Raw genomic sequence first — 27,203 nt, 5'->3', positions numbered from 1 at the left:
TACCTGTGTCTAATGATTTCCATGAATATTGGGAAAATCCCAGTTTGTCCACAAGAGGCATAGCACATATAAACATAGCTAAAAAGGCTGTCAGCACATGGATCTCATGGTAAAGCACATCTGACTACAGAATAACCAATTAGTTGAAGCAATTAAGTGACCATGGAAGGAACTTGATGATGAATGTCTCACATATTACATTAGAACACTTGTGATTTTTTGTTCCATTTGTACATCTGTGCTGACATATATTGTAAACTAAAGACATTTTTGCGTTCTCTTACATGTCCCAGAGACACTTGAGTCAGAATGTAATTAAATTAAAGGTTAAATAATTGAACACCAAAGGAAAGAGAGAAAAAGATGAACAGCAATTTTTTTTATTTTGTACACTTCAGTACTGGCCAGCGATTAAATCAGGAAACAACAACACTTGGGGCGTGAAATTGGTCATGGGCTGGACCATATGACTTCAAGAGAACTGAATACCAGGAGCATAGTATAACGGGCAGCAAATGCGATTCTGCCTGTTTTGCCTCCCGCCCATGTCCAGTTTCACCCCCTTGTAGTTTTCGCCTCGGAGATTTTCCAACTGCAAAAAAAAATCACCTCTGTTTGTACTCACAGATAGCTTCAAATATTTCAATTAAAAACAGATTTGGGGTTATTGAAATTTCGATATATGCATATTTTCTGTTTTTTAAGCCTTCAATATTAATCATGCCATGACATCTATAAGGCAGTCACAGGCTTCTCCGGGATGCATTCTCCTTCTCTTCCCCAGAGAGGTGTCTTTTTATCCTTACGTTTTTTTTGTTGTTTACCATAATATTCATCTTTTTTGGCAAGTTCTCAGGTTTCCACTGAAGTATATTTTCCCCTCATCTCAGATTAAATATTTCCTTTTTAACTACACGCAGGTTCTCTTTTATTAAGTGCGCCACCAAACTCTAGTCTCTTATAAAGATATCAATCTGATCATATGAAACTTATGTCCATCCTCAACCTTTAACCATGGGCCTATATTATCTTACATTTTCTGCGCATAACTTCAAGCTTCACTAACTTTTTTCTTAGACTTAAGTTATACTAATGTTTGTCTAATTTTTCTAAATGATACCCGCTGTTAGGTCCTTGGTTACTAGTTTCACTTCTTGATCTATCACCTCCTGTTCACCCTCTGATCTTTCATCCTCCATTTAATGCTTCTCCTGGTACCTCCCTCCAGAATTTCTTATTAACTTTTCCAATTGAAGTAAATTATATTTTCTATTCCTATTCTGATGCATATTTAGTTTAGTCCATCTTTAAACTAACTTATGCCTTACAACAAAACCAATCCAAAAGCTAAACTACAACTATCTAATCATGTGAACAGAATTCTGCATATCAATGCTTGGGTAATAGTGACCTTCCCTTTCGTTCTTTCAGCCCCTCCCCCTTTTCCCAGCCCCCAAACTTTCTTTCCATTTCCTGCTTTTTTTCCCAGTTCTGACGAAGGGTCATCGACCTGAAACGTTAACTCTGTTTCTCTCTCCACCGATGCTGCCTGGCCTGCTGAGTTTTTCCAGCGTTTCCTGTTGTTACTTGGGTAATAGTGGTGGGGACTGCTGTGATCAATTCAAGATTTGATATGTTAATGAAAATAATATGGGTTAACTGAGTAAAGCACTGATTTATATTTCCTCATTCATATAAAATGGTAAATTATGTTGCAGATCTCAAGTTAAGATTGTAGGAAAGACTGCGGTAATACCTAGAACTGTGTCTGCTGAAGCTGACTAACATCAGTTCAGCTGACTAACTCCCGTTCGCTTTTATTGCCTTCTGTGCAATTCTGCATATGCTTCTCATGTCTGGCCTTTAACAAAGCCTTTACAAATAGGCCATTTGATTTTCAGGTTTTATTTCTAAGAGCGATCTGCACCGACTAGCAAACCGTATTGGAATCAGAATCTTGAGGAAACCTCTTTTGGACAAGTATATCTGCTTCATCAAGATTTTTTTAAAAAGTGACATTTTTAATACTTCCCCATGCAGATAAAATACATCGTCTATTTATTCATATATTATTTTGTTTCTGCTACATTCCTATCATCGTTTAGGATGGGAGTGAGACTCAGAGGCCGCGCTTTTGCCGACCGAGGCAGGTCTGGGGAGGCCAGGGTCGGTGTCGTGGCCCCAGCCCGCTCCCGGCTCCGGCCCACTCTCTCTGAGTGATTTTACGTAATTGGGCTTGTTAAGCCCGCCCTGCGGGGTTCCCGGCCAATTAAACAGAAGCGGATCTGATGACCTCATTTGATGACCCGTCATCAGCCGGTTTCCTTAAAGGGGCCATTTTGTCAGTTCTGCTGTCAGTGTTCTACAGTACTGAGGTGCTGCAAACACTGACAAGCACTGCACAGAGGTGCACGCCTGCACCCAGGCTCTCGCATGAGTCACAGCATGCAGGGAGGTTCTCTGTCCTTCCAAGGGCAGAAGAGACCTCCCCAGGACACCAACACAGCCTGGTTGCACATTGCACAGGAGGGCAAAAGCAGGGATGTCGTCAGGAATACCTTTCAATGATCTCAGAAGATCACAAAACATTACTGCAAAGCCACATCTAACCTCATCCTGCTGTTCCACTCGTCACATCCATATCACTCTGCCTTCCGTACCCTACTCTTGCACATCTTTACTCACACCAATTTACCTTGCACCTCCACCCATCCCTCTCTATCTACATTATCACTTCCCCATCTCACTAGCCACCCCTCACACTCACCCTCAGCCGAGTCCAATCAAACCAACTAACAACACACACGGGTAGGCACTTGGGTGTTTTATACAATGTTCATGTAGATTTTCTGTTAATGTGTTGTCAAACATTGAAATCTTTATTTTCAACACTTTGCCTTATTGGACAGATCTGTGCTCACCTTTGGAAGTGTCTTAGTGAGTTCCAGTGAATGTTGAGAAATAACTTCTCCCCACCCCCCAACAAATGTGATGACTGTGAAAGGAATGACTTGGGCATTGTAAGGATGTTTTATGGTGCTGGCGTGGGCTGGTGTCAACCTGGTGCATCATGTGGCATGAAGTGAAATAAATCTGGCCATGGTGATGCCATCGCTGGCCTCCCAGGCAGCAATGTGGTCAGGTGCTGATGGCCTGTGTCCTGTGCAGCATCATGTGATTGCGGAGAAGGTTGTTATTGTTGTTGGTGATGTTGGTGCGCCTGCTGATGTTGGTGCTCGGGCTGATCGTGGAGGGATTCTGAGGACCAAGGTGAGATTTTATCAAGGGCACTGATATTGCTGGAATAGGTGGCAGCTGAAGTTGAGATGACAGAAGCGATCTGTCAATGGTGAGAGCGCTTGCTCCAAAGAGGTGACAGTAGATAGAGAGTTTACGCCAAACACTTCCAAACTGCATAAAGCTCAAAAGTGTCTTCCAAGTCCTGAAGGTTCAATCTCCTGACATTGGAAAGTGAACAGCTGTGAAATGGTAGCTTTCATACCACTTTTGCAGCTGTCACCTATTCACAGCAATGGGGAGACATAGAGAACCCGACCTACTTATTTGGCGTGATCTCTGAACGACGTGAACCCCGTTAAAAAAGTGGGAAAATAGAAATAGGCTGGCAAAATAGTAGTTCACAAGCATTTAACAAGCATTTAACTCTCGTAAATGTCTCCCCCGCCGCTTGGTGTCGGGTCTGTTCTGAAATCGCAGACCCGACATTTTGGAAACTTACATGGAAGCGGGTTCGGAGTGGGTTCCCAACCCGCTGTCAATCATTTCAATTTTGACAGCGGACCCACCTCCGAACCCATACTCTGAGCATCGGAAAAATGTCGGCCAGAGTTCTGGTAGTGCCACATTGCCACTTTCGAACAGTCTTACTCACCTAATTACGCACACCGTTTTTCCATTAAGCTTAACACTGAAAGGAACATATCTCCCTCAGTTTGAACAACACAAATCACTAGATGGCTCCTCCCTTCTCTTTCCTGCATTGTTACTGACTCTGTAATAATTTCAGATCTGTCATGAGCACAGTTGTTCATGCCTATCTGTACACAGTTAATTTACGTCACTTTTTTAACATCTTACACTTCTTTAATGAAACTGTACAAATAGGACCTGACTCATACCACCCCTTAACAATATCAAAATAAAGTCGCTGGTGTAAGTTATTAATCTGTAAGGTTCTATTATTTTGTGACCTAGTCACTAGCACAGACCTATATTTGGTTTGAACAGACTGCAGTTTGGGCAACATAAACCAATATTTCCGTTTCTGTTGCTATCTTCATCTCTGTTTAAACAATAACATTTTACAATCTGTTAACCAGCCTGAGAATTAAGCAGATGCAATGCAATGCAAATTCTTGCAAAATGGAATGTGATCATCATTATTGGTAACTAATGGGCAAAGTGTGTTGAGAAGAAGAACCGGGGTTATACAGATATTAGTAGCATTGGTTGTTTCTTTCAGGGAAATAGAAGGAACTTTCTTAGAAGTTACTGTTTGCAATACTAGTGATCAAGTATTGAACACATTTGTATCAAATTCCTCTGCCAGATCAACAGGCAATTTAACATATTTTTCATTTTTTACCCCAGCTCTGTTTCTGTGAGCCTCTCTGACGATTCACGTGTTCCTTTTATTTCTTACTCTACACTATTGATTTTTCTCTGAATTGATGCCTTCCCCCTTGATTCTGCCTGTCTCTACGTATCCACTAGTCAGATCAGCATTTTATTTGTGGGCTACAGGCTTCCTTTTCTTTTCATTTCTACTCCCTTGTCTCTCGGCCTCCCTCCTTCCTTAACCTTCCCTAGTCTGACCTAGTTGAAACAGAAGCGTGTCTAACCTGCTTTTATCAGTACAAATAATGTATGGAAGCATGCATATCAAACACAAAAGAAAAGACTTGCATTTATATAGTGCTTTCACAACCGCCGGACATCTCAAAGTGCTTTACAATCAATGAAGTAGAGTCACTGTTGTAACATGGGAAATGCAGCAGCCAATTTGTGCACAGCAAGCTCCCCCAAACAGCAATGTGATAATGACCAGATAACCTGGTTTTATTACGTGGGTTGAGGGAGAAATATTGGCCAGGACAAACCTCCCCTACTCTTCTTGGAAATAGTGCCATGGGATCTTTTACTTTCACATGAGAGAGCAGACAGGGCCTTGGTTTAATGTCTCATCTGAAAGATAGCACCTCCAACAGTGCAGCACTCCCTTAGCACTGCAGTGTCAGCCTAGCCTTATGTACTCAAGTCCCTGGAGTGGGATTTGAACCCACAACCTTCATAACTCAGAGGCGAGTGTGCTACCAACTGAGCCACAGCCGACACATACGAAAATGTGCAGGTCACATTGCGTTTCCAAGAAAACACACAACACAATTTATTTTTAAGTGAAGCAAATATATTTTACCATACGTTTTTTTCGAATCGCATTTGTTAAAAACCATAAAAACTCTAACTTTGGCTATTTACTGTTTTTCTTAATTTGGTATCAGACCTTTCAGTGGAATAATCTTTTGTTCTCATCATGTGAAAACTAGCACTTACCTTTGCACTCATGCACACATCACTCACCTGAACACCGACATCTCGACCCCTCCAAGTCTCCAAGTCCTTCAACCCGACGGCCCGCCTCCTCTATCTTGCCGTGGTTTGGAGCCATTGGGAATCCCACACTTCAACCTTAAAAATAGGGATTAGGCTAAAATCTGCCTGTTAACTACCTATTAACAGGCAGTTAATTGGCACTAATCCCTTCCCGCCTCGGGTAGGCGGGTCCCAGTGCGGGGCGGGTATCCGCCTCCTTTGAAACTGGCATGGAGGCGAGTTTGGGTGCGGTGATTTCAGGATTTTAACCCCCGCACATCTCCAATCCCGACTCAACGGCCCAATGAAAATCCTGCCCTAAATCTCTGGGTTGCTAAGTCCAGTACCATAGCCACGGCACCTCTTCTCTTTAAATATCCATTGACTGATACCTCATGTTGGGTTATGGCATCTTTGGATAAGTAGAGCAAGTGGAGCGTGTTTCAGTGAGAGAACATCTGGGTAATAGTGATCATAATGTCCCGGAATTTGCGGCCAGCAGCGAAGCAAAGGTATTCGCTGCTCGCCCCCAAGTACGCTTCGCACAATGATCTCACGATCCCTGTGTCGAGAACTTCGGGTTTTCCGACCTTCAGTTCAAATCAATGAACTGTAGTGGGGATCCCCTTGTGCGAGCTGCTGTGACATCAACAGGCTGTCCAAGCAGCCAATCAAAACGCAGGCTTCTCACAGACAGCGAACAAGGAAGTGGGTAAGCTCTTAAAATTCTAACTTTTTAGAATAGTTAGAGAGAGCAAAACAATGATTGGGCCGCTCACGTGGGAAAAAGGCAAACCTGAAATAAAGATGGACAAACTAATAAAACATTTTTTTTTTTAAAGTTTCTTAAAAATTTTAATTAAAAAAAATGGACATATTTCACACTGCACAAAATTTAATTATTTTTTCAGGCCCTTAACATTTGTTTAGCAGTAATAATGCTGTCAAAACCCCAGTTACACCTAATCCCTTTGGAACTAACTTTTAGTGGGGAATTTAACAGCGTACTTACTGCGGAAGAAAGTTTTTGTCAGTTTCCCTGATTTGGGTGATTACACAGATTGCCAGCTCTGTGTGTGGGGGAGTGGGGGGGGGGGGGGGCACGGCGCGGCCTGTTTCAGAGCTGTCAATGATTGACTGCAACTTCAGGATTTCTGCATGCGCCAAATCCTAAAGCTGTGGTCAGTTTCAAAGGCGGAATGACGGCGAACACTGCCAGTTTGCCATCATCCCGACCACAAATTCTGGACCATCATAATTAGGTTTAAAGTAGTTATGGAAAGGGACAAAGAAAAATCAAAGGTGAAAATACCCAACTGGAAGAGACTGGAAAAAATGATTGATGAGGAAAACAGTAAATGAGCAATGGCTGGCCTTCAAGGCGGAAATAGTTCAGGCACAAACCAAGCATATTCCCATAAGGAAGGAAGATGGGGCATGCAAAGCCAGAGCACCCTGGATGACAATTAAATAGAGGTTAAAATAAAACAGAAAAAGGGGGTTTATGACAAATGTCAGGTACAGAATACAATCAAAAGCCAGGCAGAATACAGGGAGCGCAGAGGGGAATTGAAAAGGAAAGAAGAAGGACAAAGAGAGAATATGAGAAAAGATTAGCTGGTGACATAAAAGGGAACCCAAAAAATCATTTATAAACATATAAAAAGTAAAAGGAATGGTGGGGGCGATTGGGGACAAAAATGGAAATCTTCTTCTGGTGGCATGAGGGCATGACTGAGGTATTGAATGAATATTTTGCATCTGTCTTCACAAAAGAGGATAAAGTTAATGTCAGAGTAGAGGAGGAGTGAGTAGAGTTATTGGATAGGATAAAAATAGATAGAAAGGAGGTGCTAAATAGGTTGGCATCATTCAAAGTTGACAAGTCACCCAGTCCAGTTGGAATGCATGCTGTAGGAAGCTAGGATGGAGATAGCAAAAGCTCTGACTGCAATCTTTCAATCCTCCTTGGATATTGGAGTGGTGCCAGAGGACTGGAGGATTGCAAATGTTACACTATTGTTCAGAAAAGTGGAGAGGGATAAACCTGACAACTACAGGCCAATGAATCTAATGGCAGTGGTGTGAAAACTACGAGAGACAAGTGGAAAGATCTTCTCTATGTCTACCCTATTAAACCCTTTCATAATCTTAAAGACTTCTATCCGGTCACCCCTCAGTCTTCTCCTTTCCAGAGAAAAGAGCCCCAGCCTGTTCAATCTTTCCTGATCAGTATAACCTCTCAGTTCTGATATCTTTTTTGCAACTTCTCCAATGCCTCTATATCCTTTCTCTAATATGGATACCAGAACTGTTCAGAGTATTCCAAGTGTGCTCTAACCAAGGTTCTATACAAGTGTAACATAACTTTTCTGCTTTTCGATTCTATCCCTCTCATGACTTGTATGAGCTGAATTATTGCACAGTGGCTGGAGCACTGTCGTTAATGGCTGTATATCTTTTGATATCGATTCAGCACCCTAACATCAGCACTTCCTCCAAGCAAGCTCCCCCAATTATGTTGTTTGCACTATTTCAAAAAAAAATCCAAGAGTACACAGAAATAAATAGATGAAAACCAAAATGAGATTGAAGTTGATCAGAATTCTTTGTAACTGCTTATATTTTTATAAAGGCATACTGAGAGTGGAGCTTGCTGCAGTCAGTTGTATTGACAGCAGTCTTTATATGGCCCAGTTGTAACGTAACGTTAGTAAGTCCCTATTTCTTTAAAAGCTATGGCCCCACAGAAGTAAGTTATTCTCCCCTGATATATCATGATGCAATTTCTAACAACAACCAATCCAGAGGCAAAAGGTTGAGGCCATTAAAATCTGCTCTCCTAAAAATAGCCTTCTCAATAAAACCCTGAGCAGATGACATTCGCTGTGTGGTGTTAATTTTGAATATGTTCACGTGTTTATATTTTACCCACGTCATTAATCCAGTCAATGTCTTTGTTAAAATAATGGTGAGAGGAACTTTATACAAGTGCATTTACATGTTTTATTGCAAATATTGCACAGCATAATTTCAACCGAGTACTTTCAAAGAGGAAAGGACAATGAAGAGTCTTCTTGTCTCACAGTAAGCATCTTTTGATATTTTTTCTCCAAATGAAGGGAAAATAATTATACAACTAGCAGAAGTAGAATGATCACCTGCCATATGCTTCAAGTTCTAAATACGTTCACTAAAGTACCACACCTGAACAATTTAAAGCACGCCTTCTAGTTTCTAAATAATGAATATTTAGCAACAATAAATTTGCAGAACTAATAAAGCAGCAACACCCGCAGTCAACTCTAGAAAGAAAATGTCAATTTATATAGGGCTAGATTTTCAGTTGCTAGCGCCAGCAGTTAGCGCCTTAAGAGAAGTGATTTTCGGGCGCTATGCGTGTAGCGCCCGTGCGCAGCGCAGTTTGCGCCCCGCCCCAAATTAAGTTGGCCGTTAGCGCCGGCGCAAAGTTTAGCGCCCGCCCGGATGCGCGCGCAGAAAATGACGTCACATCCTCGTGCAACGCCCTTTGGCCGCCCCGATTCCAAACTTCAGTTGGACCGCCCCATTGTGCGGCTGGCGGCCGGAGCGTTTGGAAAAAGGAACGCAACACAACCAGCGCGGGCCCCGGGGGGCGCAAATTAAAGGGGACGTGCTCTCCAGTATAAAGGCCAGCCTTTTTTCAGAAAACACTCTTGTGCAACGTATTTCTGGAGACACAACAAGGAGGATAGCTAACTGGTTTCAAGCAGCAAGAGCTCAGGTATTTTTGGACTCAGGCCAGAGCACTGCAAGTGGCCTTTTGGAAATTTGAGTGTTTGCCAGGATTTGATGGGGGTTGCATGGGGTGCCAACGCGGAGCTGCAGCTCCATGTCCGTAGGGCTCGCAGACGCATTGTGAGAGGGGCAGCCCTGGCTAGAGGCAGAGGGGGCTAGAGGCGTCGGCCACGTAGGCCTTACCCAGTCAGGCTATACCGCCAGCAGCGCTCCTACCTAAACATGAGTGCCACGCGATGTGTTAAAAGGCTCCGATTCCGAAAGGAGGTGATTGCAGAGATCTGCCACCTGCTTCGCCGAGATCTGCGGCCAAAGCTCAGGTGCAGGACGTCTCTGTCGGTGGAAGTGAAGGTGACGGTGGCATTGAACTTCTATGCCACCGGCTCCTTCCAATACGCTGCTGGGGACATAGCAAACATTTCCCAGTACGGCGCGCATCGCTGCATCCGCCAGGTGACCGAAGCACTGTTCAGAAGGAGAAGCCAATTCATCTCCTTCCCCATGGCCCTGGAGAGCCAGCATCAGCGCGCATTGGGATTTGCCAGACTCGGGGAATTCCCCTTGGTGCAGGGCGCCATTGACTGTACGCATGTGGCTTTGCGGGCCCCTCTGGAGCATGGCGAGCAGTATCGCAACAGGAAGGGCTACCATTCTCTGAATGTGCAGCTGGTGTGTGACCACAAGCAGCGCATCATGGCAGTCAATGCCAGCTTCCCAGGCAGCAGCCACGATGCCTTTATCCTGCGGCAGAGTACTGTGCATGACATGTTCCAGGCACAGCCTCCCCCAAGAGGATGGCTACTCGGGGACAAAGGCTATCCTTTGTGCACCTGGCTCATGACCCCGCTCCGCGCGCCCAGGACCGCTGCTGAAGAGGCCTACAACGAGAGCCATCAAACCACCCGCAACATCATCGAGCAAACTATTGGGGTCCTCAAGCAGCGGTTCCGCTGCCTTGATCGCTCCGGAGGAGCTCTCCAGCATTCGCCGGACCGGGTCTCCCAATTTGTGGTGGTTTGCTGCATGCTACACAACCTGGCTATCCGCAGGACTCAGGCACTGCCACCTGACGTTGGACCAGCACCTCAGGAGGAGGAGCAGGAGGAGCATGAGGAGGAGGAGGAGGAGGAGCAGGAGTACGTTCCCAGGAGGGAGCAACCAGGGCCAAGGGCCGCACGACGCCACCTTATTACACGGTACTTCTAAGCCCCCTGTCAGGGAATGGCCAGGGGCCATGAGGGAAGATGAATGCAGCCGCTCCGCAAGCCCTCAGCCGGCGAAGCCAACAAACACTAAGAAGAACAACCATGGAGACTGCATGAATAAAGATAATTATTTATTACACAAAAATGAAAAGCCCTTCCCACATGAATCCCCAAAAACAATAAACGGGCCCCACAAAAAGCCCAACAAACGACTCACTCCCACAAACTGGGGAGGAGTCACTCCACATTTCTTCAAACCGGGCCTCAACGTCGGCCTACCGCAAAAAATAAGCCCTCCAACAACACAACCATGGGCAAAATAAAGATGGCCACCGCCATAAAAAAGGAAAGCTGGCCACACCCTCTACTGAGTGGCCCGCGAGGGCGAGACCTTGCCCAGCCTTTTGCCTCCCCTGCCCGGCCTGCTGCTCCTTCGCAAGCTCTGCCCAGTGGCTGCTGTGAGGCTGGGGGAAGGCGCCTGAGGCTCAGATGCCCTTCCGCCAGATGCCGCTGGGGGGCGGCCTACACGGCGTTTGGGCCTCGAGGGGCCGTCTGCTGAGTGGCGCACCTGAGCCTGGCCACCATCAGCTGCAGCCGCTTGCCCTTGACGCCCCAGTGGTGGAATGGCGGCGACGGATGGCGCAATGTGGGCCAGCTGGCGTCTGGGATGCGCTGGCTGGTGCTGTGGCGCGGTGGCACTCGGCCAGGCCCGCACTGCAGGATCCGCAACAATCAGCCGAGGGGCGGCTTGCTGGGATGGTCCAGCGCGGCGGCTGCCCTGGCGATGCCTGCCTGAGACAGCGCGTGTGGCAGCAGTGAGTGCCCCTGTTGTCCTGGTGTGCGCCCGCATTACATCCGCCAGGGTCTTGATGGCATCAGTCAGCATGCCGCCACTCGCGGCAGTTGCTGCCCCGAACTCGCGCACACTGGTCGCCAGCGACTCAATGGCCTCAGGCATGCGCCCCACCACGCTCATGAGCTCCGTGTGGCGCCGGTCCGAATCCTCGGCCATCTTATCCAGCTCCCGCACCTCCTCCGAGGTGAAGGTGTCCGGACTGGAGTCGCGACTCTCCCGCTGGGGAGGAGGGGGCCGAACTAGGGGACCCTTGCCAAGTTGGTGGCGGCGAGTGTGCCGATCAGCAGCACTCCCCTCTGATCCTTCCCCCCTTTGGGGGGAAGGCCGCGGGCCACGCGCACGGCTCCTGGGTGGCTGGACGCCACTGGTCCCAGAAGCTGCATTGCCCTGCGACAGTTCCTCCAGGCACTCGTCCAGTGAGGAGGTGTCAAGCATTTCCTCCTCTCCTGCGGGACGTGACTGTTCCCCCGATGGTCCGGCTTGCTCCTCCTCCTCCTCCTGCTCGGAGGTGCTGTCACTGGCAGCTTCAGGGTCCTGGTCGTCACCAGCTGAAAGCAGGAATGCACAAGAGTAGCTTCAGAGTGAGGAGACGGCGTCAGCGAGGGAGTTAGGACTGGTGGCATTCAGCACATTGGTGGGACAGTGGCAAAGGAGGTAGCTCGGATGGGCCAGTGCGACGTGAGAGGGCCAAAAGGCGAGGTCCTTACCATTGCCGGGCAGTGGAGGGTCGGCTACTCCGCATGCTGTGGGGACGATCACACGGGCTCCCATGAGCACACACATGCGCTCCTCCAGCCGAGTGAGCTTCTGCTGCTTGGCGCGGCCACCCCTGGCACGGGCCTGGCGATTAAAGGCTACTTTAGCCTGCAAGAGAAAGGACGGGCTGTAAGTGCGCAGTGTAGCCCTGATGTAGTGTGCACTGCCTCCCATGGTGGAATAGCTTGGCCAGAGTGAAGCCCTGATGTAGTGTGCACAGCCTCCCATGGTGGAATAGCTTGGCCAGAGTGAAGCCCTGATGTAGTGTGCACTGCCTCCCATGGTGGAATAGCTTGGACAGAGTGAAGCCCTGATGTAGTGTGCACAGCCTCCCATGGTGGAATAGCTTTGCCAGAGTGTAGAGTGCCGAATGGCCAATTGATGCTCATGACTGTCCCAATGCTGCTGGCTGAGGGCTGGCCAATAGGACTTTCAGCTCCCTTTGCCCATCATGTCAGGTGTACATGCAAGAATGAGGAGGAGACTGGAAAGGGTACTCACCCTGACAATCCTGGTCAGGTCGTTGTATTTTTTACGACATTGGGTCCTGGGGGCATCGCCGGTGAACGTCACCCTCTGGGCGATCTGCTTCCAGGCTTTGGTGTAGTCGTGGTGGGTTGGATTCCTCCCACTCTCTGGGAACAAGATCTTGCGCCTCACCTCCAGAGCTGTGACCATTATGTCCAGATCACCCTCTGAGAAGCGCAGGGCACGCTGACGGGCCTTCTCTGGCATTGCCATGACTCCCTGGGGCTGAGCAGCAGTGTTGAGGCCTCTTTGCAAGGCTGCAGTGTGCAGGGCGTGGCAGCAGACCAATTCGTCCCTTCCCCCTTTAAGAGCTGGTCGGCGCCACGGGGTCTGCTGTCAGTCCACAAATGACCGCACCCGCGCTGCGCCCCGCCTGGGCGCTATCCCTCTGGACCGCCGGCTTAGCGCCTAAAGATAGTAGTGGAACGTCTCTTTTAGCGCTCCACCAACCTCTTAGGGCGAAGCCACTGAATTTCCGGCAACGGGGCGCTACTTTGGGGCGGGCGCTAACTTCGGGCGGGCGCTAAGGTTAGCGCCCCAAAACTGCCTATACTGAAAATCTAGCCCTAGTGCCTTATAATGTTTCTCAGAAATGCCTCAAGTAATAAATTACGTTGATGTGCATCAACTGTTGCTATATAAGCGACTATAAGAGAGAAACAAACACAACTTAGATAAAAGAGAAACAAGCACAGCCTATAATAAATTTTGAGAAAGTTGCGACAATTCATCTGAAAGGCAAAGTAAGTCAGCATTTTATTAAACATTATTTTTAATCTCTGCTAAACTCTATTATTAAAGGCTTTGAATGATATTTCAAATTTTACAATGCTAATTATTCTTGCAATGTTCTAAGATGACTATGTCATTTGTGTTTTCTGCAGGTTGCACAGGGCTTGGGTGTTATGAGCTTGTGGTTCTTGGGGCTAGAAATTTGGTTGCTATGTGCCTCTCGTTAGGGCGCTAAGGGGCGCAAATGCCCTAGCGCCCGTTGCGGCGCCGCTAACGCCTCCCGCGAAATTCAGCAGGAGGTTAGCGGCAGCGGTAGCTGGTAGCACCCTGCTCCGCTGCGCTGGCAATGATGATGTCATCACTGCGTGCCGCACCCCATTTGCGCCCCGGCCGCAAACTTCCCTTGCGCCCCCTGACCTATTGCCGGGTGATATGTGCGGCAGGATCAGGAGGTGGTTTTGCAGTGCCGGGCTGTTTCCACGGCACCCCGCGCCACGGTCGTCCGGCAGGGCCCCGGTGCGCGCAGCGCTAGGCCGCATCCCTTTAATCAAGGGCGGAGGCCTGCAAAGACGTGGCTCTACATGCCACCGCGCATGGCGCTACAGTACATAGCGCCATGACATTGTGTAGTAGCGCCCCCAAGAAGGAGGTGGAGTGCTTCCAGTAGCGCTTCACCTCCTTCTTGTGGTACTACTACTGAATTTACGGGGGAGGGGCGCTAACTTTTTCGGGGCGCTAAAATTAATGCGAGGTTGGCGCCCCAAAATGGGCTACAGCCAATCTATCCCCCTTAGTGTTTAAGCTCTATCTTATAAATTAGTAATGCCGCGGCTTTCACAGGCAATGAATTCTACTGAGCTGATGGTAACAACTAAATGTGTTGAGGTCAGTTCTATGGAGTTCCTATTATTCCAGCAGGGCAATGATTACAAAAAGGTTACTGTGGTGTAATAAGATGCAATAGTTTAACAGAATTGAAAACAGATTAATTGAAAGAAGAAATGTCAAATATTTGGAAATGTAATTTTCAGTGCTAATATATATACAAAATATACACGTGAAATAAAGATTACAAGATGGCTTATGGTGGAACGCTTTATCTGATCAGTTGTTCCAAATGTTAATGTTGAGGAGGTTTTGATTTGCTAGATCTGCTATGCTGAATTTACCTTTGTGCATTTGTGGTAGAGCAGTGTTCAGAGTTGAATAACTAACAGAATTAGGGCAAATGCTTTGTTACCACTCCAATCTACTGAGAAATCAGTATTTTCACTCTTTTTGTGCAAGACTGCAGTCCTCGGGCAGTGAGTCTGCCTGCGGTAAGTACAGCAGTTTATGTCCTAAAGAGGCTGCATCGACAGCATCTGAACCTACATGTAAAGTTTATAAAATTAAATCTTAGTTGGAGATCAGTCAAACCATTAAATAAAGCATAAAATTAAAGGAAATTATAGACACATCCAGACAGGGAACCAATCCTGCCCATTGCTTCTGTTGTGCTGATAAGATCTTGGCCCAATAGCAGAGTTAGTAAGTTCCACCTGAGCAGTGACATGAACAGTATGAGTGGGCAATGTTGGGCTGTGGTCTTACTTTAAAACTCGGAGGTTCTTCGGCTGCATTTTCTAGGTAGCACATTTTGTGCAGTAAGAACCATTTCCCCATGATTGACAATACGTTTGCTCTGGTCCAAGAACCTGCCCTTATAGAGAGCAACAAGTACAACTGAAACACTAATCTGTTTCCCATTTCCTGGAATAGATAGATGTCCGGTTGAATCAGTTGATAGCAAACCTTTGAGCCTCGTATAATTCTGGGTTCAAGACCCACTTCTGGACTTGAGCACGTGAAGAACCCCATTGATATAGCACTTTATCATGTCCTCAGAATATTCCAAAACCCTTTACAATCAATGGATTTCTTCTGAATTGCTGCCACTATTGTCCTGCATGCACACATGGCAGGTAATTTGTGCACAGCCAGGTGTCACAAACAATAAAAGAATGAATGACCAGGTAATCTTATTTTTGCTGGTGTTGGTTGAATGAGGAACTTTGGCTGGGACCATGGGAAAAACCTCTGCTCTTACTCAAAACGCGCCATGGGATCTTTTGCGTCCAGCTGAGCAGGCAGACTTGCTTCACCATTTCCTCTAACTTAGTTTCACTAACTATGCAGCGCTCCCTCAGAGCTGTACTGAAGTGTCAGCCTAGATTAGGTGCTGTAGTAGGGCTTTACCTCACAACCTTTTGATTCGGAGGTGAGAGCACTACCAACTGCACCAAGCTGGCACTCGGCTCATAATTCAGTACAGGAAACTTTCGATTAACCGGCACCTAAATAACCAGAAATGTTGGTTAACCGGCAAAATTCAGGAGTAGGTTCAGGTAACTTTTATTACTTGCCTTCCTCCATGTGTTGCTGTGCAAGGGTGTGGCTGCAGCTGTTGCTAAGCTACAGAGACGCTTGCAACTTGTGGCCATTGTTTTGAACCTGTTGCTAAGCAACAGGGTTTGTTGCTTTATACGGAGCACTCAGCTCCGTATCTTTTACTATAGCTTTCGGTTATCCAGAATTTTTGATGAACCGGCACCACGTCGGTCCCGTCCATGCCGGATAAAAAAAAGTTTCCTGTACATTACCGTGAAAGTGCACATTGTGTGGCTAGAGTAAACATTAAATCAAGGCTCTTGCTGCCTGTTCCAGTAGTTCAAGTGGTGTTAAAGATTCAGTAGCACTATCTGAAGTGCTTATGGGTGTTCTGACCAACATTTCGCGATCAACTGACAACAAAAACGTTATGGGGCTGAAATTGCTTGGCCCTTCTCATGTACTCTTGCCACAACTCTGGTGGGATTGTGTTGGAAGATTATTAGAAATATACTAGGATACCAAGGCAGCCAAAGGTGATAGTAAATCATCTCTCCTGGGAAGGGGAATTATGCACCCTTTACCCCTACACTGGGTGGCAGCTGCACCCGTGTTTCTGGTAGTGTAGGGCTGATGGGTGCCTGAGTTGGGATGGGCAGCTGCCAGCCCCATGCAAATATGGTGCCCTTCCAGTGAGCTAACGAACCCCAAATGGGAGTCAGCAAGAGGGGGCTTCACTGCACGGATCGCAGCCTATGTAAATGTTCATTCATCCCTCGCCATTTGTGGGACACTGCGGGCACAGAATGGTTGCTGCACTTCAGAAAACAATTCATTGTGGGAAGTCCTTTGAAATATTTCAGCATTGTAAGAAACTAGATAAATTGCTGTTAATGGAAAGGGGAGGCATATTGAAAATTCAGCCGGAGTTCCTATGTCACGATGCAGTACTGTGCATTCCCAGCAATTCTTTTGGTTTTCATTTCATACCTTCTGCACCTGTAGAATTTTTGTTTCTCCAATTTCCCTAATTTTATTGACTTTTTCCTTTGTGTCATTTCACCAACTTGTTTATTTGCTCTTCCTTTGCTCTTTTAATGCCTTTCCATTGCCTCACTGAGATGATCTCTTACATCACTGGATAGTTTTCTATTAAGCAGTTTGCATTTAACCCACTAATGCCCTCTCTATGATTTGGAGTATTTGTTGTTTCTTCTCTTTCCCCTTTCCAACCCGACTAAAATGCTTGCCTATCTATTAGGTTTCTGTTCAGATGAAGGGTTACACCCAAAACATGAACTTGGCTTTTCTCTTTGTTGATGCCGATGCCTTGTTAACTGTATTATCTGATAACTAGTATTGAAAAAAGGGGAAGGCTGCACAACAGTGTATAGCTTGAATTTTTCTCAGGTTGGGCAAATTAGAACAAAATATCTTGTAAGCTGCAGTTAGAAAAGCAGAGTGGTTATATTAATATTTATAGGTCTAATTCATTATAAGGATATTAGTGAATAATATGTATCAGTTGCTAACTTGCACGTATACTTTCTGTAGCCTGTTGTAATATTTATGAGATATCATTACTGTCTCTCTTTTGTGCTGTACTTCCAGCAAGTTTATGCATAAATTTGGGCTTGCAATAACCTTTTGTGAAGGTTTTTGGGAAAACATGAGTGACAGCCACAACTTCTGTCCAGAGAGGTTTTGAGCAATGTAAGTTCATTTACAATCCTGCCTATATGAAAAGATAGACTTGCATTTGTACCGTGTCTTTCACAACCTCAGGACGCCCCAAACCGCTTTTGGAATGTAGGTCGTGATTTTATGAACCTCGGCGGGTCTGTGGCGGGTCCCGACCCCACTGCTGTCTTCATCCCGGCCTCTGAGATCAATTTCCCTTGATAGGGCTTGTTAAACCCACCCAGGCGTTTCCCAGCCAAGTAGAGGAAGTGGGTCTGGTGACGTCATTTGATGACGCGTCATCAGCCGGTTTCCTTAAAGGGACCATGGCTAACTCTATTTTGACATTTGTGCTGTCAGTGTTCTACAGCATTGAGGTGCTGCAAACACTGACAATCACTGCACAGAAGTGCAGGGCTGCACCCAGGCTCTCCCATGATTCCCTCCATATGCTTATGGAGGGAGTCACAGCAGGCAGGGAGGTTCTCTTCCCTTCCAATGAGCGGAAGAGAGCTCCCCAGGAGATCAACACAGCCTGGTTGCACATTGCACACGAGGTCATCAGCAGGGTTGTGGTCAGGAGGACCTGGGTACAGCACTGCAAACCTTTCAATGATACCAGTAGATCACAAAACATTAGTACAAAGCCACACTCAACCTCATCCGGCTGTGCCTCTCTTCACATCCCCATCACTCTGCCTCCCCTACCCTACTCCTGCACATCCTTACTTGCACAAACTTACCGTGTACCTCCTCCCATCCCTCTCTATCTATATTATCACATCCCCATTTCACTAGCCATCCCTCACACTCACCCCCATCCTAGTACAATCATACCAACTAACAACACACAAGGGTAAGTACTTGGGTGTTTTATGCAATGTTCATGTAAAGTTTCTGTTAATGTGGTGTCAAACATTGAAACCTTTATTTTCAACACTTTCCGGTCTTGGACAGATTTGTGTGCACCTTTGGAAGTGGCTTAGTGAGTTGCAGTGAATGGTGAGACATAACGGTGCCCCCCGCAATGGCGATGAGTGTGAAAGGAATGGCTTGGGCATTGTAGGAATGCTTTATGGTGTTGGTGTGGGGTGGTGCCAACCCGGCGCATCTTGTGGTCGTCAGGATGTACAGCATCAAGTGAAGTTAATCTGGCCATGGTGATCAGTCAAACACAATATGGCCACTAGTAGGAGGTGTAACAAAACTAGTAGATGCTCTGTTGAAGACTGCAGTCCTGAAATAAACGATACCTGTAGGTTGAACTGTAAGAAATGACTGTACGAAACCATGGGCTGCATAGCATGTATGTAATTGCCAATATAAATAAAAGTACACTGTGGAAGACTAAAGCCAATGTTTGTATTAATAGTACTTTAAAGTCAAAAATGCGGAAATGGGTAGTTGGAAAACAGGTACCTTCTGAAGAGTGTTCTACTTTTCTGGTTTCATTTATATTTTAGTGATTCTGCGCTCCCAATGCTAAGCCACACTGGACGGGAGTGCAGGTTGGAGATAGCACTTCAATACTACCGCCCTGATTCTCCCGTCCCAAGCTTCTGTTTAGCAAGGCTCAGTGCTGGGAGCACAACATTACATGTCTCGGTATCACTGTGACATTTTTAAATACCTGGGGCATCAGAGAGACATCCTCACTGTTGGAGGGCCCTTTAGCAATCTTTAAAATCGTAGAATCATACAGCACAGAAGGAGGCCATTTGGTCCGTCTTGCTTGTGCTGGCTCTTTGAAAGAGCAATCGAGTTATTTCCAACCCCCTGCTCTTTCGCCTTCGCCATGTAATGTTTTCCTATTCAAGCGTTGATCCAATTCCCTTTTGAAAGTTATTTAATTATTTATCATTCATTTTTAGTTATTCAAAATTGAATAAACAATTACACTTTTGAACATCTGTTTAAACTGTGAATGCTGATGATACCATCTGGGAAATGACTGGGAAGAGTAACTGAGAATGACGATGTAAGAGATCTAAATAACACAGCGAGTGAAATAATAAGATCATTAACTTACCTATGTTATTGATTCTATTCACTGATACTAATTCACACTGCACGCTGTCCACCCAGCTACTTAAACCAATAATGCCATCAGTACTTAACAAAACAAGGAAGAATTTTTTTTTAATTCGCTTTTGGGATCTGGGCGTCGCTGGCAAGGCCAGCATTTATTGCCCATCCCTAGTTGCCCTTGAGAAGGTGGTGGTGAGCCGCCTTCTTGAACCCCTGCAGTCCGTGTGGTGAAGGTACTCCCACAGTGCTGTTAGGGAGGGAGTTCCAGGATTTTGACCCAGCGACGATGAAGGATCGGCGATATACTTCTAAGTCAGGATGGTGACAACGTTTTGAAAGTTACTCACAATTCTATTTTGATGTCTGCTAAAAATGAAACACAAGGCCCTGAGTGTTCTCAGGCCGAGCTCATCAAAAGTGCGGCAGGCACGCCTTGTGTGCACATAAATAAGGTTTTCACCGCATTTCTGGTGGTGCAGTGGGAGAAAGTCCGAGGAAAGTTAGAATCTCAGTGTAGGTGAAATCGAAAGCTTACCTCAGTACAGATGATGCAGAATAAGATTCTGCTGGTTACCTTTTGACTATGACATTTCCAAATTTAAATAAAAACTTGTATTTATATAAGCTGCTCGTCACCTTCTCAGAAATGTCTCAAAATGTTTCTCATACAATTGATTACTTTGGAAGTGCAATGACTATTGTCATCTACCAACCTTTTTTCAAACAGCAAGATCCCACTAACAGCAACAAGATGAATGATCAGCTAATTTGTATTTTGGTGGTGTTTGTTGAGGGAGGAATGTTGGCCAGGACACTGAGAGAACTCAAACTCCCTGCTCTTCTTTAAATCATGCTGTGGGATCTTTAACATCCGCAGAACCTTGATTTAACTTTCCATCCACAGTATGACACCACTCACATGTACTGAGTTTGCTTTCAGTATGGCACTGAAATGTCAGACTAGCTGTGCTAAAGCACTGGAGTGTAGTTTCAACCCACAAACTTCTGATCAGTAGCAAAGGTTCTACCAGCTGAGCTAAGCTGACCTGAAAACTGCACAGTGCAGTGCTGGGGTAGAGTAGCCAGCAGTAATATCTGGGACTGAAATGTTCATATTGGTTCCTTGAAGTATTGGACTATTTCAAACTGTTTTGGGGGCTGGGACGGTACTTTCAGAATTCTAGTTGTAACAGGATCCATTAGAGACCTAAAGCATGCAGTTATATTGATGATTTATGTTAATGATTCACAGAAAGACACTTAGGTGACATTGTTACATGTACAGCACACATGCCCATTGCTTCACGACTAACCGACAGCCATTATGGTATGACGTTAGTGTCAGTGACACCATTTTTATTAATTGATTCATTATATTTTTTAAGTAAGTTTGTTTTTGAAGGTGGCTGTGCGCGAACCCTCACATATACCATTGATCAGTTATGATAGAAACAGCTGAAGGTTGTTTCCACAGGAATTAGAAGTACATACAAACATAGAAAAATAGGAGCAGGAGTAGGCCATTCGGCCCTTCGAGACTGCTCCGCCATTCAATATGATCATGGCTGATCCTCTATCTCAATACCATATTCCCGCTCTCTCCCCATATCCCTTGATGCCATTTGTGTCTAGAAATCTATCTATCTCCTTCTTAAATATATTCAGTGACTTGGCCACCACAGCCCTCTGGGATAGAGAATTCCACAGGTTCACCACCCTCTGAGTGAAGAAATTTCTCCTCATCTCTGTCCTAAATGTCCTACCCCGTACCTGAGACTGTGACCCCTCGTTCTAGACCTCCCAGCCAGGGGAAACATCCTCCCTGCATCCAGTCTGTCTAGCCCTGTCAGAATTTTATACATTTCAATGAGATCCCCTCTCATTCTTCTGAACTCTAGTCCCTTTAAATACAGTCCCTTTAATACTTTGAAACCTTTCTATGATGACCACCTTTGGGATTGCCTTGAGATTTTTTTTATATACAGCTAATCATCTAAAACAAACTTAGTTTTAGCCTTTAAGTTTATTGTTGGGAGCAACATTTTCCAAACAGGTGGACAGGTTTCATTAAAGGGTAGCGCCACTGAAACCAGATTGTGGCTTCTTCTGAACCTCCAGGTCAATATATTGCTGGAGAAATCTGACACTGACAGTGTTTAGTCGCTGTATTCCCAGCTGGGAAACCTGAGTCTGAAGGGTGTTTGAATTCATGCTTTGGCTTTCTATAGAAAGTGGAATCTTTTAAGAAACGGTTGGATGCTGTGATGGAGGACTGTAGATCGGGCTGTGGTGACCCAAATAGTCTATCAAATGAAGCAAACCCTCTGTTGGGACAACAAAAGACAACCATTGCCGATACCTGTGGAGTGGACCGTCCTATCATCGCAATTGAGAATGCTCATATGGAAGTTAAGGGCTACCAGAAAACCTTAGATTCTAAAGTATTTTTTTATTTCTTTCACCAGATCCAGTTAATGAATCCATCGAACTGAGGTAAGAATCATTGTTAAATTTGGTTATTAACCTTTTTTACAGCCACTTTCATGCCGACTAGTGCTTTCAACATGACAAGAAATTACGTTGGATAAGTATGTTTTAAGTTAATGTATGTTTAATTGGATGCATTTATTTCATATTTTGTCAGGACATGCAAATACCAGCTCACTTGAATGTATATTATATCATTTCCAATGCCCAACATTCTCTCATTCAGCTCACACCACCAGATGGATTAATCACAGTACATAGGGTTTCCTGAAATGGCATAACCGGCAAGTTATGCTGATCTTCAGGTCGGCGACATTTCCTGAGAATCTCATTAGCATACCCCGGAACATAAAAACCGCTGTAAAACAATTGGAAATCAATGTAAACCCGAGGAAAGCACCAAGCTTAGACCATATTCCTTCTTCAAGTCTCTTTATGCATGAAAATTAATGTTAGAAGCCATCAAACCATCATTTATGCATATTAGGCACAGAAAATGCAAGAAAATACAACCATGGAAGCTTTTCAATTAAAATGGGCCCATCTAGTGCCCCATTCTTAAAAAGAACAGTGTCCCCAGCTTTCCATAGTGAGATGAATGTTTTCTAGTAATGGCTAAATTGCCATTTTATATCAGCCCTTCTAAATGAAATATATATTAAGGTACAGTTCCCCTTTCCCCCCTCCTGTGATTTTGCTTTCTTTCAAATCTGATTTAGACTCTTTATAAAATTAATTGAAAGCACAGAACTTTGAGCTCATTACACTATTTTGGAAGTGGGTTTAACTTGGTGATATAATGTTGGGTCAGTGTCACTATCTACAGATTCTTTTGATGACCATGTACTGTTTTTCAGGTAATAGTTTGACATGAGTGCTTGCTTTAGAGTGTTGTGCGCAGCAGAACAGATAAGTACAATTGACTCTGTAGCATCTTTTGGTCCGAGTGGAGCTTTGAACGCAAGCGCTTGGAGGCGTGCACAGAGTTCTGCTCCTCAGTGTTCAATTGCCAGTTATATTTTTAGTCTTAGCAAAGAGCTAGGGGGAAAAATTCAGTATCGCCCCGTTTGGGGCGCCATTATCGGCCATGCGCAAAATTTAGCGCTTGGCACTAATTATTGCCTCTGACAGCAAACTTGGCTTTTATCGCCCCTGGAGGTGATTGGAGCGCTAAATCAGGCGCTTCACACCTGTCTTAAGGCGCAATGGCCGAGGAGTGAGGCGCTACCTCAGAGCGCTGGCGAAGCAAGGAAGGGCAAATCAAAATAAACCTGCAAAGTGCTGCTCAGTACTCAAAACTCCTTCACACAGCGTTGAATCTCTCCAGAAGTCTCTCTCTCTCTCTCTCAGAATGCGTGGTGCAAAAATGTCACCGACAAAAAAAGGCAGGAAGCGGTCGCCTTTAAATAGGGCTCCGCTAGTCCCTTTCTGAACCTGTCGTTGCTAGCGGCAGGTGGTAAGGGAGGGGGCGCCACTCAATATCCGGTCCGGGGCGCTAACGGGGCATTGCGCGCTCGACTGACATCACGATCTGCCGGCGCAGGAGATCGTGGCGGTAGTGTTTAGCACCACCGCAAAATATCTAGTTAATTTCGCGAGCGGCGCAAACATCGCTGCGCCCGGGCACTAGTTGCTTTGCGCCCCAATTGGCGCCCTCTTAAGCTGCTAACGGGAGGCGCAAACAACTGAATTTTTCCCCCCTAATATCTAAAATATTTCAGATATTGGGACTATTTCCACTGGAACAGTGAAGGCTAAGAGGAGCTTACATGGAGGTTATTAAAACTATGAAAGGGATTGCTAGGGCAAATAGGGACAGTCTCTTTCCTCTGAAGGGGGAAATCAGTGACAAAGGAACATCCATTTCAAATATTCACTAAGAGAGTGAGAAGAAAGGTTAACAATTTCTGTATGCAAAGGGTTATTAGAGCTTGGAATACTTTGCTACAAAGAGTAGTTGAGACAGAGAGAATTGTACTTCTTAAGGGAAAAGAGGATTGAAGCAGAAGAAGATGCAGAATGATAAAGAAAGATCAGACCACTGGGATTAGTTTTGGATTGCTCCAGCAAAGAGCTGGCACAGATAAGATGGACTGAAAGGCCTATTTTTGTGCTAAAAGCTTCTATGGGATAGTCTTTGCTGACTATAATGTCTAAAAATAAGTTGATTTTAAATGTGATATTACCTCCGTTAAGATTGCAGACAGAGGAATTATGAACAAATGTGTTAAACGGTCGTAGGCTAGTTTCACATGGCATAATTTCAGAGTTGCTGTGTACATTTCTTATTGTGAAAGTTAAAATGCAGAATTGGAGAATTGTACAGAATCTTGGAACTCTTAATTAATAGCATTGAAGAATGAGCTGTAATCTTGTTATGTTTTTGACTGCGATGCAGGGTGCTGTACTGACTTCAAATGGTTAAGCATTTCAGAGCAGAGAGGCATGCTGTGTTAACCCAGTGACATTTGGTGGCCTAATTCAACTCAGAACTGTTGACAAAACCACAACTAATGAATGGCAGACTGTATTTGCTAACTAAAGTAAGTTGATAGCATGGTCCTGCAGATTAAAGTAGCTGATACATTACCAATTATGATGGCAAGCATGCTAGCACGCAATGGTGGGTTACATAAAAATACAGATCTTTGCTTAGTGATAACGAAATGGTTATCTGCCACCACTATTAAATCTAGGGCTATATAACTTGTGGCTTGACAAATGTTGCCTTGCCTTTCCTCCTCACTATATACCGATCTTGATGCATGTTACAGAGAGTTGTTCTATGATTATTATTTGATTGGCTAAAGTACAACAGCAACCCAATGGGAATGAATTCCTACATTCCGCAACTTCCAGTCATTAATTTGCCTATTCTTTTACAATGTATTTTTTTCCAGAATGTTATATTGATTGTGGTAAGAGAGGAATCTTATCTGTGGTAAACTTCTAAGCTCCTATTTTGTAAGAATGATAAAAAAATGGTGTTGTGCTAGTCACCTGCATCATTAGCTTAGAAACATAGAAACATAGAAACATAGAAGATAGGAACAGGAGTAGGCCATTCGGCCCTTCGAGCCTGCTCCGCCATTCAACGAGATCATGGCTGATCATCCAAACCCTAGCACCCGGTCCCTACACTGACAGCCATCCCACCCAAGCCCTATCCCCGTAACCCCACATATTTAATCCCCCCTAACACTAAGGGCCAATTTTTATCATGGCCAATCAACCTAACCCGCACATCTTTGGACTGTGGGAGGAAACCGGAGGGCCTGGGCCATCCCATGCCACCCCATGCCATGCCAAATTTTGTGACGGGAATCCTTCCTTCTAACTTGAATAGGATACTGGCACATGAAAAGCTTAGTTACAGAACTTGGCCATCATGCTGTGACAACCTTCATGACTTTCCCAGTGGAACACATCCAACAATTGGACACGGCACAGAACCTTTTTCTGTTTGGCAAATTTTCCAAGAGTGTGGGGCACTGTAGATGCAATTCAGATGGGCATCAGGACTCCACAGATGAACCGCTGATGTTTATATAAACAGAAAATTACTGACAATGCTGCAACTATTTGAGGGGCTCAATGGCTATTGGGGCACCAGGGCTACCCGGACTGATGCCCATCAGGAACACCCCAACAAAGCAGCAAAGCACGGGTACAATGAAACCCATGTCACCACTACAATTACTATATTATGAAGGGATAATTACAGTCCTAGCCCTTTTGGCTATCCCAGATCAGACGTATTCCCCAGACGTTCACCTTCAACTTAAGTTAGAGATAGCTGACTTCCATAAGACGCTTAAATGGGTCTAAAAGTTCAAGCTATCTCTCCCTAAAGGAAAGGAATGACTGAAGATGTTACCATCCTCCAGATAGTACTTTTAATAAATTGAACTAGACTGTAACCTTCTGGATATTATGAGGGTACAGAATACCCTGCAGAATTCTGCAACTCCTTACAAAAGAGTGTACAGAATTGTGGGTTTGCAAGTTTATACAGATTTACTCTTTGAAACAATTCTAAAAATATATAGTTTTATTTAAGAGCCGACCTTCAGTTAACATCTGTTGAATCAGTCGTAACATTAACAATTCAAATACAATTAGCTTACATTTCTTATTTCTCAGAGATCCTTATTCTCAAATCTTTACTTCGCTACATTTCTTATTTCTTACTTATTTCTAAATCCAGAACATCCACCAAAATCAATCACTTTGACCTCCCGAGACTCATAGTTAAAGACTTACAGAGATGCCTCTGAAGAGTTGAGAAATGCTTTGCCCGTTCAGTGAGTTCTGACTTTCTATTAAAAAGGTCTTATTTTTATACTCTTTTGGCAGTGGTTTCTTCTTTGATGTTCTCTGCTGATGTCAGCTAATTGTCTTTATTGATACCTCTTTCGAATGCTTTCTATCTTACTATCAATTCAACTATTGCATGCATAATTATTTCTCTACCTTTAGGTGTTCCAAAAACCATCATAAAAACAATGACAGCTATGGTTTCTGTTTGATGTCATTCCTACAAAATGCTTTCATTCAATTCTTAATATTGGCTTTACTGGTTTTTTGCAGACATTGTGACTCCCCTTATTCTCCAAGTTCAATACAAACACAATGCAATTGCTTGGTGTATCTATTGAAGTCATATCTTCAAAGTGTCCTTGTTGGTATCATATTTATTATGTGTATAAATTAAAGACACTTCAACTGAATGTTTCATGCATTTCTAGCTATCACAATTGGTTGCATATTTAATCTTATGGTTCCTGTTTTCCAAGTTTAACATAAAACTATTTGACCAGCAGGTCTTTACTTGATGTCATGTTTTCAAAGGCTCATGCCTCTTTTAATGTTTGTATTTCTGTTTTACCTGTTAGCTCTTCACACTTTAAACTGGGCATTTTCATTGTGTTCGTTGCAAACCATAGACTTTTCAGAAGCACCAATGGTTTGCTTCAGTCTTTCATTGTTTTAGCATATTTAACTAATTCCCATTTCAAAGCTTGTTTATAACTTTGTTATCAACTGATCTTATCTCAGAAGCCTGCATTTCTGTTCACAGCCTTGTCTGCTGAGACATTCCAGACTTTTAAACCCAATATGTCTTTTATTAATAATATTAGAAATCTGTTCATGGTATCAAGTATTTCCCT

General features: G+C 44.7%; 1 protein-coding gene across 1 annotated transcript in view; it reads left to right on the top strand.

Annotated features, from left to right (window-relative positions):
• The window catches only part of LOC147100385 (sialic acid-binding Ig-like lectin 12), a 72,802-nt gene that overhangs the window by 19,198 nt on the left and 26,401 nt on the right, over positions 1 to 27,203 (top strand). Inside the window, exon 7 of the mRNA XM_085968231.1 lies at positions 22,011 to 22,038. Coding sequence (XP_085824357.1) covers positions 22,011 to 22,038 — 28 coding nt within the window. The remainder of the gene's footprint in view (positions 1 to 22,010; positions 22,039 to 27,203) is intronic.

Source organism: Somniosus microcephalus, chromosome 26 (assembly GCF_052327205.1).
Source record: "Somniosus microcephalus isolate GS21.2 chromosome 26, FLI_Smic_1.0, whole genome shotgun sequence".
NCBI lineage: Eukaryota > Metazoa > Chordata > Chondrichthyes > Squaliformes > Somniosidae > Somniosus > Somniosus microcephalus.
Note: the sequence above shows the minus strand (reverse complement) of the source record. Positions and strands in the feature narration are given on the sequence as shown.